The sequence below is a fragment of the Vicia villosa genome, linkage group LG3 (assembly GCF_029867415.1).
Source record: "Vicia villosa cultivar HV-30 ecotype Madison, WI linkage group LG3, Vvil1.0, whole genome shotgun sequence".
Classification (NCBI taxonomy): Eukaryota; Viridiplantae; Streptophyta; class Magnoliopsida; order Fabales; family Fabaceae; genus Vicia; species Vicia villosa.
Window position 1 is genome coordinate 71,844,630 of NC_081182.1, and position 20,157 is coordinate 71,864,786.

Consider the following 20,157-nt stretch of genomic DNA (forward strand, 5'->3'; position numbering starts at 1 on the left):
GTTGTCCTTTATCTCAGCTCTTCAATTTCTACCAGGATAACAACTTCTATCCTATACATTAAATGAAAAAAATTTATCCCGTGGTGGATTATGGTGTAATACGGTAAGCCCGCAAGAAATGTGGTATTTCATCTGCCTAATTGCCTTTGGCTTCTTCCAACCTCTGCTTCAAGCCTCTTACTACCACTCGATTAGGAGCCTCGACCTGTATGTTTGTTTGTGGATGCTCTAACGACACAAAATGTATCTTGATTAGTCTTTTTCTATGAATTGTGTTCCATTGTCTGTGACAACGACCTCGGGAAATTCAAAATTTGATAGTACATTCTTCTTAAATAATTTTTTGACGTTTGCTGCAATGATAATCTACCGCAAAGATAAGATACATGAGTTGCCTCGGTGCTACAGTGAATGGGCCAATGATATCTATTACCCACCGCATAAATGGCCAAAGAGACATTAATATGTGTAGCTCGATGGTCGCGTTGTTGAAGACATCGACGTGCCTTTGACACTGATCACAGTTTTCACATACTTCTGGGTGTCCTAGACCATGGTTCGCCAGTAGTACCTCGTTCTCAAAACTTTTTTAGCCAATGCTCTTGCCCCCGGGTGTTAGCTAACAATTCCTTCATACAATTCATAGATGGCGTAATCGGCCTCTGTTTTTCCCAAGCACCTCAACAATGGCGTGGATAGGCCTCTTTTGTATAAAGTTCCTCCGACCACGGTGTACCCTTTTACCTTATTTTAACCAGTGTTGCTTCAGATGGATTTGTCATAAGGATTGCAAACTCGATATATTGTTGAATCGGGATCATCTAGGAGGTTGGAGTCGTGTTAATCAAAGTTGCCACCGATTTCCCCTTTTTTTTACGCTTGATTTTTTCTTCTGATTTCCTAAATGAAAGAGTGGTTAATTCCAGGGTTTCTAGCGTTGGCTAACCTAAATAGGAGATTGGTTCAGATGTTTTCCTACTGAGGCACATGATTAATCTCAAACTCTTTGAATTCTTCTAGCTTTCTAGCATCTAGCTTGAGGTATTTCTGAAGCAAAGGGTCCTTCACCTGGGCTTCTCCTCTCATTTGGAAAAGAGCTAATTGGGAGTATGTTTATATCTTAATGCATTTGGCCCCGATTTCTCCAGCGAGTGTGATCCTGACAATGACAACCTCATATTAGGCTTGGTTGTTGGTGGTCGGAAACTCAAACCTTACTGGAACTTCCACTACTAAACCAAAATTGTTTTCTAAGATCACAACTGCACCACTTCCTTTATTGATGGATGATCCTTTCATGAAAACTACCCATGTACGATTTGGCTATGGAGGTACAAGAGTCATTTCAGCTAGGAAGTCAGCAAACAATTGGGATTTCAGGGCTTTCCTTTCTTTTAAGGACACTTTAAACTCGAACAACTCAATGGCCCATTTCCTCACACACGCAACCAAATCTAGTCGATAAAGCACTTGTTTTAGAGACAAATATGTCCGGACTATTATGGAATGAGCAAGGAAGTATCATCCCAGCTTGCACGATATTGTTACTAACACTAAGGCTATCTTTTCGATCTTCTGATGTTGTGTTTCCGCCCCTTCCAAGGCTTTAGAGATGAAGTACACTGGTCTCTGGTAGGCTTCATATTTTTTAATCAAAATAACGCTTACAGCTTCTTCGAAAACAACTAAGTATATATAAAAGACTTACCCCAGAGATGGTTGGTAAGTACTGGGGTTGTGGTCAACCTTTTTTTCAAATATTTAAATGCTTCTTCGTAATTAGTTGTCCTCTCAAAAATAGTCTTTTACATCTACAGTCGGTAAAAAGGTAAAGCGTATTGTACAGACTTTGAAATAAATTTATTCAAAGAAGTCAACATTCAATTTAGCCTCTAAACCTCCTTCTTCGTTTCTTCGAAGTCGATGAGTTCATTTGAATCACTTCACATTTGTTCGGATTTGCTTGTATCCCTCGTTCGATCAAATAAAAACTTAATAATTTGCCTGCCCTTACCCCAAAAGTACATTGCTTCAGGTTGAGGCGCATATTGTGTTGTTGAGAAACACTTAAGTAGAAAATAGATTTGTTCTTGAAACCTTGAGTAATTATATTTTTATAACTAATTTGTAATCATTTATAATTCTCTTTTAGTATAATTGTTTGATCAAACTGGATAAAAATATTTAGTGTTTCTTATATTTTATCTTCTTATTCTTATATTTTGTTGTGGGTTTATTTTCAATTTTGATAGATTATTATGTTATTTTATGTACTTTATTTTGATTGTTTTTTTTTGTCTATTGATCCAAATTTTTAGTGCATTCAAATAATTGTATCAAAGTGTTATGAATTAATCTATTCATTTTTCCAATGCAATTCATATTACTCCAAAACCTAAAGTTTTTTTAAAAAAATAGATAATTAAACATAATGTTTTTTTAATCAATATACAAGAAATTTATTGTACCAAAGATATGGAATAAATATAGTATTTATTTATGGATATGAAAGTAGGTGGTTTTGGAGTTTATAGACTTATGAGAATGGTCCCCTGTGTTTGAATTTCATTACTGCTTTGTGCTTCCTACGCAATGCTTCTTTACTACAAGCCAGCTTAGGTTGATGAATTTTCAGTTTCTGGTAATGCATTAGGTTTTGGATCATCATATTGCTTTAGACTTTTTAGTTGGTTGGGCAAGAGCCAGACAAGTCAAGGAGATAAAGGGACCATTTTTTTTCTTCTTTTTTGGTATTAATCAACAAGTCATGGGTTCATGCACGAACATCAATTCACCAATCACCATGGATATTTTTGATATTCTCATGTAAGACTAGGATGTATATTTATTGCAATAATTTTTTTTTTTTCAAAACCAATAAAAAGACAATCTTATTTTTAGTGATCAAACCACAACATCATGAGTTTCATACATTAAGAGGGAAATTTTAAATGATAAATTCATGTACTCGTTTCCTTTATTTTGAATGAATTATGCATATCTTCTTTGAAATCAATTTTCTAGAACATTGATTTAAATTGCTATCAAGAATAATTTCTACTTATATTTATGTGAAAATGAAAATGCACTCTAACAATCAATTTTTTAGGTCTCTGAGTTAGTTTTAAATGATGTATATATCCACTATATGACTATTTTTTAACCTTAAAAAAATTGGTTAAAATCAAAGTGGCAAAGGTTCAAATATCGGAGAATATAAGACCGTGTAAAATATTTGATGACATTCAATCCTTATATATATTTTATAATATTTTACATTAGTTTTAAAAACTTTTACATCTAATAATGTATTTTTTGGAGTCTTTTAATTATATTTCAAAGAAATGTGCAAAAGCTTGATTTATGTCGATATCACTCTTGTGGTTCTATGTGCATAACGGGATTTGGTGATGATAAATGGGATCAAAGAAAGATGTCATAAACATCATCAAATGAAGAAAAAAGATTGAATTAAATAAAAAACAGGAAATTTTTTATGTTTGACTTATATGAAGAAAATTTCTTTGGCCACCTCCCTATGGGGGTCACCCCCAGCGAAAATCCCAAAATACCCCTGCTTCGGAAATGAACTTCCGAAGCGCTTTTTTTTTTTTAAAATTTCCTTAATTCGGAAGTGCATCTCCGAAAACACCTCATGGGGGGTGTCTGCGGAGATGAACTTCCGAAAACACCTTTGTTCAGATTTTGGGGGGTTTCGGAAGTTCATTTCCGAATTATGCAGAAACTGTGTTTTTTTTTTTATGTTTTATCTAAAACAGTCTCGCATTTTAATTAAACGTAAACGTCAAATAAAATAAGCAATAGATAAACTGAAAATACTAATATGATAAATAAACAAAAAAAAATACTAATCCGATGAAAATAATATATACAAACCGAAAAAAATAAAAATAGTGTGCTAAAGATACAATCCGATAACAAAAAATATATAATCAACAGCCACCCCCTGATGGGCAGGTGGAGAAGACACTGGACGTCATGCAAGGTGATCGTCAACTCCCCCACCGGCAAGTGGAAAGAAGACGTCTCCTTGTGCCAGCGCTCCACAAATGCCCCCTGCATGCCGGTGCTGATGGTGGTGTACCCGGTCATGCAGAGCCCGCTAAGCCCTGAACCTCGCACATGGTCGTTAAACCACTGAGCTGCTGGTTTAAACAGACCGAAAATCTTCCTGGAGTGGTTCACCATTTTCAATGGCTCTCTCTCCTGTTACAAAAAAAAAAACAAATAAGCGAGAAATAAACGGTAAAATTATAAAAAATGGTGACAAATAAACGGCTAAGTTAAAAAAAATACCTCTCCCTCCCAGATCCGCCGAGCGACGTGATCCTGGTAGTGAATCAGCAGGGAAGTGTCAAAAGGCCCTCCCGGATAGCTATCCACCTCCTGCTCCTCCTGCTCCTCCTCCTCCCCGACTGGAGGGTCAACATCCGGTATCACCTCCTCCTCATCCTCATCCTCCTCCTCTCGCTGGCGGGAAGAAGATACCCGAGCCAGCCTACTCCTAGAGCCTAAAGCAGATGAACTCTCCACCAAGTCCTGTGGAACGCGCACACGGCGTCCCCGGCCCCGTCCCTGGGTCGACGCCAGCTGCGCCGCCGCCCGCTCGCGTCTAGCCGACGCAGTTTGGGACTCCCTGCCCTGTCTGATGCGTGCTGTCTGGTTGCCTGACATGTTCCTGTAAACAATCGAAATCGATTAATATGCGAGACAAATGAAAAAACAAAAAAAATGCACTTCTGATACAGTTCGGAAGTTCTTTTCCGAAACTGGGATGGAGGTGTTTTCGGAAATGAACTTCCGAAACACCCCTGCGCAGAGCTTTTCTGCAACCTTCAATGGCAGACCCCAAAATCAAAATTCAAACCTATGTATACACATTCTAAACATCCTAAATATCACTATAAACCTAACCTAATACATTTTTTTGCTATTTGTAAACATCCTAATATACATTTTAATCATAGATCTTAAAATCAAAATGCTTACCTATTGAATAGATTGGAGGACTTTAGAATGTAATAGAGCAAGTAGATGGAGCCTTTGAGGTAGCTTGGAACTGGTTTGCACAAAAATCTCTTTGGGGTTGAGTTTGAAGAAGATTAGGGTAAATGATTTGGGGGAGGGGGCTGTTTTGCTTAATCTGCAAAACGCGCAGTATTTCGGAAATGAACTTCCGAAAATGTGTTTTCGGAAATGCATTTCCGAAATAAGTTAAAATTTTCAAAAAAAAAGGCGCTTTCTGAGATGCATCTCCGAAAACACCTTTTTCTTACATTTCGGAAATGCATTTCCGAAGTCAGGGGTAGTTTGGGTTTTTCACCAGAGGTGGGCTAGAGAGTTGGGAGGTTGGCAAAGAAATTTTCTATATGAATCAAATGCTAAAGAACAACGTCAACAAACATACATATTTGCTAAATGTTCGCTATTTGTATTTTGATTATGTTACTCTCGGAGTACTAAAATCATACATAGACTTGCTAAACACCTTTATTAATTGTTAACTATTTTCAAAAACTCATGAAAATCACTTTGGATAAAAACATTTTAAATTAAATCATAATTGATTAGGATGTTGTTATAATCTATTATGTAGCGAAACTTGGCCTATAGTATGTTATGGCCCTTGTCTAATCGATTATGAGGAGAAATTCTCTCGGTAATCGATTATGGAGACCTAATAATCGATTATGCTTTTGGTCTCGCAAATCTTTCCTTATTTTCTAGGTCATTATCGATTATGGTCATAGCCTAATTAATTATGGAAAAGATCCGGGACTTCCAAAGTTTTCTCGTTTATTTAAATGTTCTACTATAAATGAGGCATTGTATTCATTTGATAACACATAATATTTCATAAAAAACACTTTTTCCTCTGCCCTTGCCTTGCGTCCAATTTTCATACTCACTTATAAAATTTCTCCATTGATAATAGTGAATTTCACATGTGTTTTGATATTTTAATTGTATTTTAGATATTATTGATTTATGGCTTTTATCGTTTATCGTAGTAGATTTATCTCGCGGCTATCCCTCATTCACTCTTTAGTTAAAATATAGTACAATATTTTTTAACAATTGATCAAAAGTCAACAATGTATGACTTATGTCAAAAGTTAGAATTCTCTAACCATGGTTAAAAGGAAACAGATTGCCTCCTGCCATTTACCTGCTGCTCATCTCTGCAGTGTGATTCAAGACCATTGGATTAAATTTAATGGTCTGATCTTTTCAATTATTTAATACAAACTTTTTCTTCTCATTCATTAGATAAATCAGATGGCTAAAATTAAGGCAAAAGGGACAGGAGGGAAAAAAAACAGGAGAGGATCTTGATCCTGGTTAAAAAGTAAATTTGAATTTTGGTGTAAAAATAACATGATTTGAATCAAGGGTATGTGTGTTTTGAATCACAACTCCTTGATGTGAATCATTATTAAGCTGATTCGAATTAATTATTTAAAATGATTAGAATTCAATTTTGTTTGTGTGATTTGAATCTTATAATTTCTTGATTCAAATCACATGATTCAAATTATGCATGTTAATTCTCATTTTATCACTTTGATTCAAATCACTCTTTTATCCGATTCAAATCCTATGATTGGATCCTGACTCAAATTATGTGATTAATTTTTCATATTTTTATTCCCAAACTCAGGCACCTATTTAAGTCTTTTGCCTTTCTCTCTTTATAAGTATTTAATTTATAATTTTCACAATCCTTGAGAAAAACCTATTGCGTGTTTTTTCATTCGCAAACACTTTCTCTCTAGATTCAAACCTATCTTAAAACTTTCAAACTCAAGTGCAATATAAGCTCGTCATATCCTAACTAGTCACTTCAAATTGCATGTCAAAAAGGAGCAACAAAACCTTTCAATGATGTGAAGTCATTTAATGCACTTGTCATTATTACTTTTGCAACTGACCATAAGCGTTTCCACTTCTGACTCAAAGCGGACAACATCCTTAAAGGCCGACCACGACTGCTAAGACTTCCTCGACTAATAACTGTCCAGCAAATCTTAGAGGCAACTATTCTGGACTGGTCACAGGCCCTAAGACCCAAATCATTGTCAATCCACTTTAAATGATCTAAGGTATAAAAACAATCTCACACGAAATTCAAGGTGCTTTTTCGAATCTCCATTTTTAATACAATAATCAACTGACTAGGTATTGATGTGCTAACCTTACAAGTCCACCCTCGCACCACGATATTGCTGATCAACAACACTAGTTCAGGATTCCTCTTCATCAACATACGCTTAATTTTGATTCCATAACATAACATTTTCTTTATCTACATTATTATTTTGTATATTTTAATCATTTAATTAACATTGTAATTAACTTAATCAGGATCCAAATTAATTAAAAATATGTTTAATTTTCAAAATGAAAGAAAATTGACAAATTTGAGAATAAAATAAAATATTAAAAAGGATAGTTATACATATAATTAGAGGAGAGTAAATGTGTATATAATTAATCATCTATATTTGATATTTTTATGTAAATTAATCAATTTTCATTTTTTATACCACAATTATTATGCATGTACTTGCATGCAACATGTGCATCACTAGCAATAGTAGTATGATTTGTTATATTTCTTCTCACTCAATTATTTTAGGAGATTTCAAGACCTCCCCGCAAACATTGGATAGATGTGATTCCCCATAAAATTCGTTACATTGCCCAAAATTCAACCATCTTTTCTATAATCTCCACTTTCTCTTACTCCAACTCTCACGTCTAATTAAAATTAGCAAATTCATAGTAGAATATGATTTGAAGAAGAAGAAGAATAGAAGGTGACAAACTCATCTAGCAAACTCATATATTATCCTTCTATTATCAATGTGAGATCTTTACACTCTTTTTTCTATTAAATTCATCATTTTTTTCATGTTTTTGCAGAACTAAATAAAGAAACATTGGATGAAAGTGGTGATATAAATAGCTTTTGATTGTCACCTCTAGCTCAATCCGTTCGGGGACTCGATGTATATATTTTTGTTCTTGTTTGCTTGTATTTGTACATTTGGAACATCAATGTTATAATTTAGAGGTTATGAGAAGACAATGCTGTGTTTTGAATATTTGCAGGTCGCCGGAAAAGAAGACTTTATTAAGAAATGACAGGTACAGATAGCCGACGAGAGAAGCTAGCCGGTTTGACACTTAATGACATATTAGCCAATCAAAAAAGACCCGGTTCAATAACGCCAGCCGAACCATCTCCTAAAAGCCGAACCCTCTTTGACATCATCAAAGAAGACCAAACCAACAAAAAAGATCGAAGGTATCTCAAACACTCTATAGCACTGACGCCTCTGGAAAAAGAGTCTGTGTTAGACACTGACACCAACACTTGTGATTTCGTCTAACTAACGTATTTTCAACCATGCAACATGAAACTCAAAATATGTTGTAGAAAAATAATACTAATACTTCATTTTTATTGATTTTTAAGATCTTGGAAAGCCTTTAAAGACAAGCTTCGGCTGAAGCGCGCAGGCTCGGCTTGGACATCATCAATTCACATTCCAACCTCAGACATTCCCATCCAAAATCCAAACAGCAGAACCTTTTCCCAGCTCGGTCGTCACGACTCAGTCCGAATCCAAACTCACCACGACTCAGACATGACGACAACTCACCAAGTGGACGACCTCGTTCCGCCAGAAGAATCCAACGCTCCAGTTTCCAGACCACAATTCACTCGCAAGAGTTCAACTCGTTTCACGCCAGATTCCCCTGAGAATCCCATCAGTGGAGGAGGACATCTCCGACCGCAACTTTCACGTAAGAATTCCGTCAACATGCCATCGTCGGAGCCTTTTCGAAAAGGCCGTGTGGTGACTTTTCGAGACAGCTTCGACGATGACGAGGATGATGATGATGATGAAACCAAGAAGACGGGTAGGGCATTATCGGCTAGAGAGGCTGTGGCTGCTCAGGAAGCGGCAGAAGCTGCTTCGGAGGAACAAGAGGAGGGTGGGACAGGACAACCGATGATGTCGTTGATGGATTTGTTAGAGGAGACTGATAGAGAAATGGGGTTGGAAGGGGCGAGGTATGTATTAAGTGATGATGAAGATTATTATGATGATGAAGAAGATGAAGATGATGAAAATGGAGGAAGTGCCTTGGAACAAAGTTGTTGTATTTGCATGGTGAAGCATAAGGGTTCTGCTATGGCAGCTTGTGGTCATAGTTTTTGTAGGATGTGTTCCAGGGAGCTTATGGTTGCTAAGGGAAATTGTCCACTTTGTAATAATTTCATTACAGAGATTCTTGATATTTTTTAATTTTGTTAAGTTTTTGTTATGGTTATTATTTTTTTGGTTTAAGTAAGAACTTGTAAGAGTGTGAATGGTGATCATACTCTTACTTTTTGCTTGTTATGTTGTCCGGAAATTTTGGGTTCGTTCAATAGGTGTCAACTGAATTTTCTTGATATTGCATGAGATGTTTCTTTCTTAATCTAAATTTATTCTAATAAAAATAAACTACATTATATCCATCACGATCTTCATGAAAAAAAAATGCAGTTGAGCGCTCTACATAGGAGGTTATGTTCCATTTTACAGATATCACATGATCATGTCCAAAAGGGGTCTTTGACAAGCTATCACGGGTATCACATGATTTATTTCATTTTTGAAGTCAACTAGTATACTTTTATTCTTGATATTATTTGTACTTTAATACAAAACTTTATCTTCTTTAAAATGTTGAAAATACTTAAACCTCCTTAGAAAGTGTAAACGCTAAACAGGTTAAACAAATTCATGATGAAAATTGTAATGAAACTGTAAAATAAAGAAAGATATCAAGATGCAATAACTCAAAATGTCTTTTTTGTTGGAAATGATTTTGACTATCACGGACTTTAATATTACGATCAATTTGCACCACTGTAGTTAGAAATATAACGCACTAAAACTAACAACAGGCAAAATTCCAGATGATGGTGGTCAGGAACATTCTAATAGGAATTACATTTCTTTAACCTGAAGGTGGTCGCATTCCATGATGATTGGGAGGTGGTGGTGGCGGCATTGAGGACTGAGGATATCCCATAGGATGTCCACCCTGTTGCTGAGGTGGTGGTGGTGGTCTCCAAACAGACTGTTGCTGGCCTGCCATTACTGACGGTGGTGGAAGAGGCCTTGGAGGTCCCTGAATACCTTGCTGAGGTGGTGGCGGTGGCATCTGCATTGCATGAGGTGGTCTGAAATGCTGCATTGGAGGAGGCATTCCATGTTGCATCATTGGTTGGCCTTGCTGCTGTTGATGCCATACTTGTTGTCCAGGTGGTGGCATCTGCATAGGCTGAAAGGCTGCGGCTTGAGGAGGTGGTGGGTGGATGACAGGAATAGGAGGTGGGGCAACGCCATTAGCGAAGGGGCGGGGTGGCATTGGAGCAGGAATGGTACCGTTAGCTTGAGGAGCATTGGGAAGTGTTGGTGGCCCACTAGCAAATAAAGTATGAGGCCTGCTCTTTTGTGCAGTTGGATTACTTGCAGCCAAAACTCTTTCTGCATCATACAAGAAATATGAGAAGATAGCCAAGATAGTAGTGAAAACATAAGACTTTAACTGATCCCAAAAATAGAGTTGCAAGAAACGGGCTCACCTGCGGGAGTACCGTGCCTTTCACCTTTAGTGTCTTTCTTATAAGCGTATGACACTGTAATTTGTCGATTGCAAAGATACTGTCCATTCATTGCCTATCAAATAGAGAAACAATTCATTATCATTTGAATTGAAGACAAGAAATATACGAAAGTTGCCATTGATCAAATGAAGCCATTGGAATCATGAAACCCTCATATTGAAGTCAAATATAAAACTTTATGGGTGTGGAAATAATTTAAAATTTATAATTTATGAGGTAATGATTGGATACAAGGTTGTAACCCATGTATCCATATATTGGTTTGTTGCCAAGTGTTATATACTCCTGTAAGTCAGCTTCAATTTATAATCCATTCATGCTGTATAACAATGAGTATAACAAAAGAACGAAAGGTTGACCTCACAACATTTCTACATATGATTCAAAAACCAAGTCATACCTCAATAGCTGAATCAGATGCCTCAAATGAATCATAGCTTATGAAGCCAAAGCCTCGGGAATTTCCTGTGTCGGGATCTCTCATGATCTGAAGAGTAGGAACATAAACACAATTAAAATTGAAAGTAGAATCATCCAATATATAAATATTCCATCCATCAGATAACACACTTAGCCAAAATTTGTGGACCTACCTCAGGTGTTTAAAGGGCAAGATGATTATAGATGTGATATATCTGAGATTATTATTTTGTGATAATGCAATTAATCAGGGTATATAATGCCTAAAAAATGTGCAGAAGTGCTCAAAGAGCAGTCATCCGCCTGATACTAGACTAGATCTTTTTAAACAAACAAAAAGTAGAGAGAATCTAAGCAGTAAGTAACTTTTAATGCTTTTAGCTATAAATATTGCAACTTGACTACTGTAATCTCTTTATTCTATCCTGATTGTTAGCTAAATTGGGTTAGGAGTAATTTCCCCAATGAAGAGGGGAATTTTGACCTTTGCTTAGGGCAAATAAAGACCTGATTGATGAAGTGGAAAATTATATTTATGAAAACTACTTAAAATTTCACAAATTTGGGAAAACTGTATTATAAATATGTAACTATATTATTTGTAAGCATGCTATTTATATCTAATTATAGTATTATATCATAAGTTCATAACTGGTACAATTAATCAAATTTTAATATTTAATGAGGAAATAAATGTTGCTGAAGTCACACCTTAAGGAGAAAACTGCCAACAAGGTAATGGAAATCAGTTTCCAAGTTGAATATTTGGAACCAATTCAGACGTTTGGGAGTTAAAATTTGTTAACTCCTAAGAAGTAAGAGCTAAGATAAAAAATACGTTTCAAGTTTGGTCTCTGAATGAGGTATATAGTCTTACTGTTAGAAAAACAAATATTAGTGGTGAATGGTCAAATGAATTTAAATTGCCTAATGGATCTTGATGTAAGATGGCATCCTTAATACAAAATTTTCTAAACTACAAGGAAGATTAGTAAGGGTTGCAGCCTTGCAGGGGCAACAGCCATCATCAACAACTCTTCCCCAAGGCAAACTCCAATTCAATACAAACATGTACACATTTATTGGTAGCCTTAAAAATTGTGGTTTGCTAACTTCAGTCTACTGATATAGTCTCTCCTGAGTGTCGGCATATGAGAATGAACAAGAAAAGAAATTATGCCTTTTTCAAGAAGACAGGATGTATGTATCCTTAAACCCATAACTGAGATATTTGTAGCAAATAGATTTTATTAATAAGGGATAATTACAAACTAACAAACAGCGCGAGGCAGGCTAGCACCATAAGCATCCTCCCTAATAACTACTGGAAATTTAGATGGGAATGGATAATAATAATAATAAATATATAATTCCAATCGTAAGCCCCACTGTGCCCTATGTTAACAGTTGGTCTTTGTGAACGGGAACAATTGAATATTTTGTTTCTTATGGTGGTGGCTAAACCTCACTCCCTTTAGTTTTGGCATGGCCTCACCATATTGATTATGTGTGTGCGCGCGCACCCAAACAGCTAATGAATGAAGCTGTTATCACCTCAATCTGACATTAAGAAGTTTTAAGTTCAAGAGGTGTCAATTCAGTGGTAAGAGGTTGACTTTGTAACCTCAAGGGATATGATACAAATCCCACCAGGGACAATTTGTAAATATGACCATTAGTGCCGATGTTATTAATGATAACTTGCCCCTTCCCCAGTTATTTTGAGAAGTTTATTGCCTCCGCTGTATATTGTTTATATGATGTATCAAGAACCGATTAGATATTGATGTTTTTGGGGGGGAATATTCAATATTCATGTGCAGACTGACAAATGTCTTGACCTGGAACAGTTCATATATATGGTTTTTGAACTTTTAACAAGAACAATGTTCAGAAGAGGATTAACTTTCTGAAAGCAGGACGGAACTGATGTATTGAATCGAAAGAAAATATATTTGAGTTTCTATACTTACTTCTCTTATTGTCTAAAATGCTAATTTATTTGATAGATTTGCCTGTTAAGTTTCCAACAGAAGAATTATTGTAGTAGAACTTCTTATACGTGAGTTTGCTTAAGAATACTAATTTTTTAAATTGACAACTTTATGTTAGTGCTAATATGTATATTTAAGAAATATAATCTTGTGAATCTGCAATCAAGTGACTGTATTATGTCAGAAATATCATGATTGAAAATTTTAACCTTAAGAAATATTATACTATAAAGGAGGTAGTATCTAAGATGATATATTTATGTAATTTAGATTTTCACTATTTTAATGTGTTCATCCATACAGCATAGCACTAGATATTAGACTAGTTGTATATGAATTGTTATCTCCAAAATATATGATTGCTAACTCCCCTAGGTTAGGATTCATGTCATATCATTCTTTACTCTGATTTAGGCAGCTACAACCTATCATGAAATTCTGTATGTCAGAAAATGAAAAAAGGAGAATTCATTTTTAAAGGATTTGTTCAAAATACAGTAACGCCCATAAATGGTATAGTAAAGAAGGTTGCCAACCAAAGAAATCCCCATTAGGATGGACTAGAGCAATCTCCAAGAACATGGCGGATGCATGTCCAGTAGAATAATGACAGAAAATTGACATATACTTAAAAGTCCCAACTTTACCTATACAGCGTAAATTGAGTAATAAGCTTCTTTTTTTCAGTTTCTTACTAAAAGGAATTTAATTACAGCTGACCATAAAGCTCAAGGGAATCCAAGAAGGAAAACTCAATTTAAGCATAACAAGAGACACTGATTGCCAAAGCTGATTAACTGGATTAACTGAAGATAGGTAGTTCACAATGGAATGTGGAAACCTTGTTAAATGGGGTCGCTAAAGAGTAAAAACTAAAAACAATCATTCAAGCAAGGAGCAATTTTGAAGCCGAGTCCAGGGTAATAGAACATCGAGTCTTTGAATCATTTTAAATTGAGACTCCTATAAGATCGGACTTCCTATAGCGAAAAATATATGATATAAAGCTATACATTGAGAGAAAATCAGCAATAAACCCTGTTCCTAAACCTGTCCAGTGACTTAATGAAGCATATCAAAATTGATAGGAGTTTTATCAAACATGAAATTGATTCACGTGTATAAGAACATCTACATTCCAAAAGGAAATCAGAAGGAGGATATACTCTTGAAAAACCTTATCAAAACCTGGGTTTAAATTCTTGTAAGGGCAAGCCAAGAATGATTAATACTGACTACCAGTTTGAGGGAAGTATTGGAGAGAAATAAGTGATAAGAATTAGCTTGGTAAACTTTGTAATTTGATTTGATTGTACTTTCCGAATTGTAATAATGCATCCTGATAGCCTACCTAACATAGGTCCGGAAATAATTTCTTCATTCTTTCATTTTTTTTCCTCCTAGGGTAGTTTCAGTCAGCCTATATCATGTAAATTCTATATTCTCAGAAAACCAACAAGGTTTTCTTGCTAAATTCGCTTCATACACAAGATATTGATGCCTATAGTGTGAATTAAAGAATCTGGCAATGTGTGAAAAGCATTAGCTATTGCTGCTAGCAGTACTGCTGCTAGCAGGATACTTTTACTTAAATGACACAACCGTTACACTATCAAGTGTGATGAAATAAATTAGAAGAGTAAAACCTTTGGATTAGTAACAATAACTCCAAATGCACTGAAAGTATCATACAAGAGCTTCTCATCCACATCCTGCAACAGAAACATTAAAAGTCTTGTTACATCTCAAAGCCTAGCACAGATGAAAAATTCAAAGAAAAACTTGCATATTTGGTAACTTACAGGATCCAGATTGCCAATGAAAAGGTTTGCCCCGACATCCAAACTTTTTTTATCTTGGGATGCCTAAAACCAAAAAAATAGTAAATCAGTACTCTATAACCAAGTAGCATAGACACTCAAATACCTCCTTCGCAAATAACAAGGGCAACAGTATAAGATATGTATACGGCAGAACTTGAACAGAGTAGTACAGAGTTCACACAAAAATATTGTAAGCATGAAAAATTAATTACTTTGTGAAGAATGAAATATTCAATTGTAAAAAGGACATCCTGAATGACATACAATAAGAATTATGAAAATAAAAGATGAATATCAGCATATTGCTCGGTAGTTAGAACTTTGTACGCATAAAAATCATTAGCAATAACAATGATTCCATCCTCTGAGGAATGAGGGTATCTATTTTTAGTACAAGCAAAACGGCACAAAAAGATAACCCAGTCTAAAAATCTCTAAGATTAACTCCCCAGATACACGAACTCCCATTCCCTCCAAAGAGCAATAGTAATTGAGATTATTGGCCATCGTGAATCAATTTATTACTCACTTTGTATCCTTATTTATCTTTGTCAGAGTTGATAGAAAGAGAGAAATGAAAAGTAGGGTTCTCTTTCTGAATGTATTGAATCTGATTGATTAAGCATCAAATTCTAATCACACTACCAACTTCTAAGTTATAACAAATACCATGTGCACACATTTTATAGAACGACTAAGCTATATCTCTGACAATATATAAATATAGAATAGAATGAAATAAAATAATTTATTCCATTCAAATCAGAACCAAACACATAAATATATCCCTACATTAGTCGGTTTCATCATACTTAAATACCCCAACACACACAAAGAAGTAAAGACAGTGTCGTTATAATAAGGTTATAAATTATATAAATATACCTTATTTACACGAATTGGTTTTCCATAAAGTTTAATCATGTTAAGTACCTTGATAGCCTGCAAAAGAAGAATCAGTAAGCAACAACAAGCAATTAGGTTTGTAAAAGGGGCATATAAATATCAATAATAAACAACAATACATACATAATCAGCATCTTCTTCACTTCGGAATTCAACAAATCCATAACCTTGATGCTGGTTAGTCACTCTATCCTTTGGAACATACACATTAACTGAATCAAATAAAAGAAAAAAGAGAATAACGAGTTAAATTAAATCTATGTGTATTCAATTACCCTAAAATGAACATGTGATGATAGAATAGATAGTACCTACGGGACCAGCTTGAACAAAAAGCTCCCACAGCAATTCCTCTGATATCTGCAAAGAAGAAAAAGAGATGTGAAGCGGGAAAGGGATGGAAAACGAATTTGGTTAGAGAAAGGAGTGGAGATGAACCTGAGGGTCGAGGTTGCCGACGTAAGCAGTGGCGTCTTGGTTTCTCTCGGCGGAGTGTTGGCCGAGTAGATTTGCACCGACGCCCGGCGCTATACGTGTCGTCATTGTTCGCCAGAAGAACGGTGAAGGAGGGGGTTAGAGTAGGGTTTGGTTCTTCACAGCTTTGACATGTCAAGTGAGCAGTAACTTTTTTTTTGTGTTCTTTTTTGGTACTAAAATGGAATAAATTCATTATTGAAATTATAGACAAAATAAATAAAGATGTACTCAGTATTACTGTAATTTTGTAGGTAAAAAATATTTAATTTTTCATGATATAAGAATTTGTGAAATTAATTAAACATTTACACACTACAATCTACAATTATATTAATGGATTAGTGGATAATTCTATTTCTTTGAGGAAGGAAATAGATTTAAATGATGTAATGTAATCAATTAGAATTTTAAATGATAAAAAATTGTGTGGTATTAAAGAGTTGAATATTGACGACTGAGATAAAGGCAATATTATTTTAGAAGAGGTCTAATCGGTCATAAGAACAGGGGGAGTTAGTCAAGATGCAAGAGTTGAATATTGACTATAGTAATTAATGTTGGAACAGATGTAACAATTAGGGTTTCACGAAGATTGAAGAAGAATGGAAAGAAAGAATGAGTGTGAAACTATATTGAGAGAAAATGAATTTTATTAAAGTTATTGTAAAAACAGTTAACTACGAAAATTATATATTGAAATTACAATTACATGCCTATTTATAGGCAATTATGGTTCAAGCCAAAAACATGTAGTCAAAGCCTCAAACATACAAATTACATTTTGACTAGGTCGAATACAGTCTTTTCTACAAAACAATGAATTACAACTTCTAACTCCATTAATTCATGTTTTTGATATTTCTCATCCCAACATTTCTCTTTAACTCATCAAACCTGACTTTCTTCGGGGGTTTGATGAGTATATCAGGTAGTTGTCATTTTGTCTTCCAATGTTCAAGGTCAAATTTTCATTTATTTACTTGATCCATGAGAAAATGATACATCCTCTCTATGTGTTTACTTATACCATGACACATAGGATGACTGGCTAGGTCGATAGCTGACTTGTAATCGACAAACAATTTTATTTTCTTAGGTTCCATGATTTTTGGTTTCTTCTAGCATCATATATATCCATATTGCTTGACATGTTCCATACGATGTAGCCACGTACTCATTTTCACATGATACAAAGCCACAATGCTTTGTTTCCCTGAGCTCAAAGAGATTGGAGTGCCTCCTATCATGAATATGTAGACTGTAATGCGCTTTTTCTCGTCTTGATCTCCATTGAAATCTGAATCAGTGTATCCATATACCTCTGCATATGTGTTTGTCTTCTTCTATCTTGGCATCAGCACACCATGATCAAGTATACCCTTTATGTATCTCAACACCCTCTTAAATGTAATGAGATGACATTCTTGGGGTTTCTCCATGAATCTTTTTAGTAATCCAAAACTTTGACAAATGTTTGCCCTTATATTTCATAGATACCTCAAGGACCCAATGATTTGCTTGTACAGTGTTGCACTTACAAACTCATCATTTATATATTTCCTCAACTTTTCTGTTGTCTCTAATAGAGTGACAGTTGCATTACAGTTGCTCATCTTGAACGTTATCAAGATATCTTAAGCATACTTCTTCTGGTGCAAGAACACTCCTTCATTCGTGTCTTTAAACTCCTTTCCTAAGAAATATGACAAGTTCCCTAGGTCAGACATTTCAAACTCTTGCATTAATTTCGACTTGACTATTTTTATCTATGCTTCATCTGTACCTGTAATTAACAAATCATCTACAAGCATGCATAAAATTATTCGAATGACCTTGTCTGCTTCGTTGATATACACTCCATGTTCAGAGACACACTTTATGAAACCTGATTCGAACTAGAAGCTATATATTCTCTTATTCCAAGCCCTTAGGGCTTGCTTCATACCATATAGAGCCTTCCTTAATCTGCACACCTTTGACACCTGCACTTTGACTTCAAATCCTGGTGGTTGAATGATATAGACCTCTTCTTCCAAAGGTCCATTCAAAAATGCCGACTTTACATCCAATTGATGTATCTACCACCCTATGTATGTTGTAGTTGAGACAACAATTATGATTGTCTCCAACCTTATAACAGGTGTACAGGTTCCGCTGGAATTAATACCAAGTTTTTGTATAAGACCTCTCGCCACTAGTCTTGCCTTATGTTTGGCAATTTCACCATTTACCTTCGTTTCAACTTGTAAACCCATTTCACATCAATTGGCTTCTTGCTAGCTTTCTTGATAAGCTCTCATGTCTTAATCTTCTCGATTGCCTTGAGTTATTCTTCCATGGCTATTAACCAATTTGAATCACTCATGGCTTGATGCAAATCGATTGGTTCTGATTCAATCATCATCGTCACTTTTCCTATTAAGTCACCATCTTTATTGAGTGCTTGATCTGGAAATCTCTCACATCCATCTAGCTATGTCGACTCATTTATTACTTCAATCGATCTTCTAACATTCTGCTTAGGTGGTTTTCATTTCGATTGGTTATGACTTCAGCTTGTTGGTCTTCTTCTTCTTCAAGCCAAGTTGGGACTATCTCTTACATATGTCGACCTGACTCCTGAATCTAATTCCACCCTTTGCTTTCGTCCACAAGAACATTTTTACTAATCACCATCTTATCATTATTTGGTTAGTACAACTTATATGCATCAGTCAAATGATAACCTATGAGCATCATGGTCTGACTTTGATCATCTAGCTTCTTCCTCATTTGTCCAAGAACATGTCTAAAACACATTGATCCAAAAACTTTAAGATGACTGATGTAGTGGTGAAAAATTGAGATTGAGGCCATTGGATTGACCCAGCTCATATTTTAGTTAAAGTCGCCACCGCGCTTTATTATTTTCAAAGGAAATGGGAAAAAGAGCGAAACAAAACCCAAGGAATTTTGTAAAATCAAAACTAATAAAATAAACAAAGATCTTAGGTTCGGGGGTTGGTTATGCAAGGGGAACGTATTAACACCCCTTACAACTGTAGTAATCTGCAGGAACCTCTTTGAAAATATATGCTATTATTTATTGTTTTTGTTTTGTGAAATAGAGTGTGATGGTGAGAAAAGAATTTTATTGTGTGTGCTCGGTAAAATATCGCATCTTGTGCCTACATACCCCTTAAGTGCAATAGGGAAGTCAGAGCATTTGTAGTTCCCCTAAAAAGGAAAATAAAAAGCCTAAGCGGCAAATGTCTTTTTGGGTGTTAAGCTTTAACAATACACAATAGGTTTTTAAAATGCTAGGCTTTAACTATACGAAGCAAGTTTTTAAAAGGTGTCAAGCTTTAACCATACAAGGCAAGGATAAGTTACAAGAGTGGTGGTTGAGCTTTAATAGTAAAAAAAACCATTTTTAAAACAGGGGAAGTGATAAGCTTTAACAATACAGAGCACAAAGTAAAAGAGAAGGGAGAGAGAGTGACTACCTTGACAATTTTAGTCAATATTATCCCATTCCTTTGGATTTCAATAACAATGAGGAGTCATGCATCTCAAGCAATCATTAAGGTAAGCATCTCAAGTGGTGGGTTAGACATAGTATGTGTATCATGGATACAATCAAAGTATGTTAGGTATAAACAAAGATATCAAAGTATACAAACAAACTCAAGTATAAAAGTTATGGAATAAGATAGCATACCTCAATGCCGATCATATCATGTATGTGTGAATATGATGTAATGATCAAATGGATGAGTATGGATGGGCAAATATATCATGTATGTGTGGTTAATCAACAATGTATATATCAAGTAAAAGTATA

General features: G+C 35.2%; 2 protein-coding genes across 2 annotated transcripts; one reads left to right on the forward strand and one right to left on the reverse strand.

Moving 5' to 3' along the window:
• Positions 1–7,855: 7,855 nt before the first annotated feature.
• Positions 7,856–9,466, forward strand: LOC131661848 (uncharacterized). Its single transcript, XM_058931487.1, has 3 exons — positions 7,856–8,033; positions 8,137–8,332; positions 8,504–9,466. Exons 2-3 carry the CDS (start codon positions 8,166–8,168, stop codon positions 9,339–9,341), a joined length of 1,005 nt encoding a protein of 334 aa, XP_058787470.1. The 5' UTR covers positions 7,856–8,033; positions 8,137–8,165; the 3' UTR covers positions 9,342–9,466.
• Positions 9,467–9,876: 410 nt separating this feature from the next.
• LOC131661847 (uncharacterized) lies at positions 9,877–16,499 on the reverse strand. Its single transcript, XM_058931486.1, has 9 exons — positions 16,296–16,499; positions 16,169–16,217; positions 15,981–16,069; positions 15,837–15,893; positions 14,931–14,993; positions 14,775–14,840; positions 11,115–11,201; positions 10,673–10,766; positions 9,877–10,574 (listed from the first exon to the last, which is right to left on the reverse strand). Exons 1-9 carry the CDS (start codon positions 16,398–16,400, stop codon positions 10,042–10,044), a joined length of 1,143 nt encoding a protein of 380 aa, XP_058787469.1. The 5' UTR covers positions 16,401–16,499; the 3' UTR covers positions 9,877–10,041.
• Between the last annotated feature and the right edge of the window lie 3,658 nt (positions 16,500–20,157).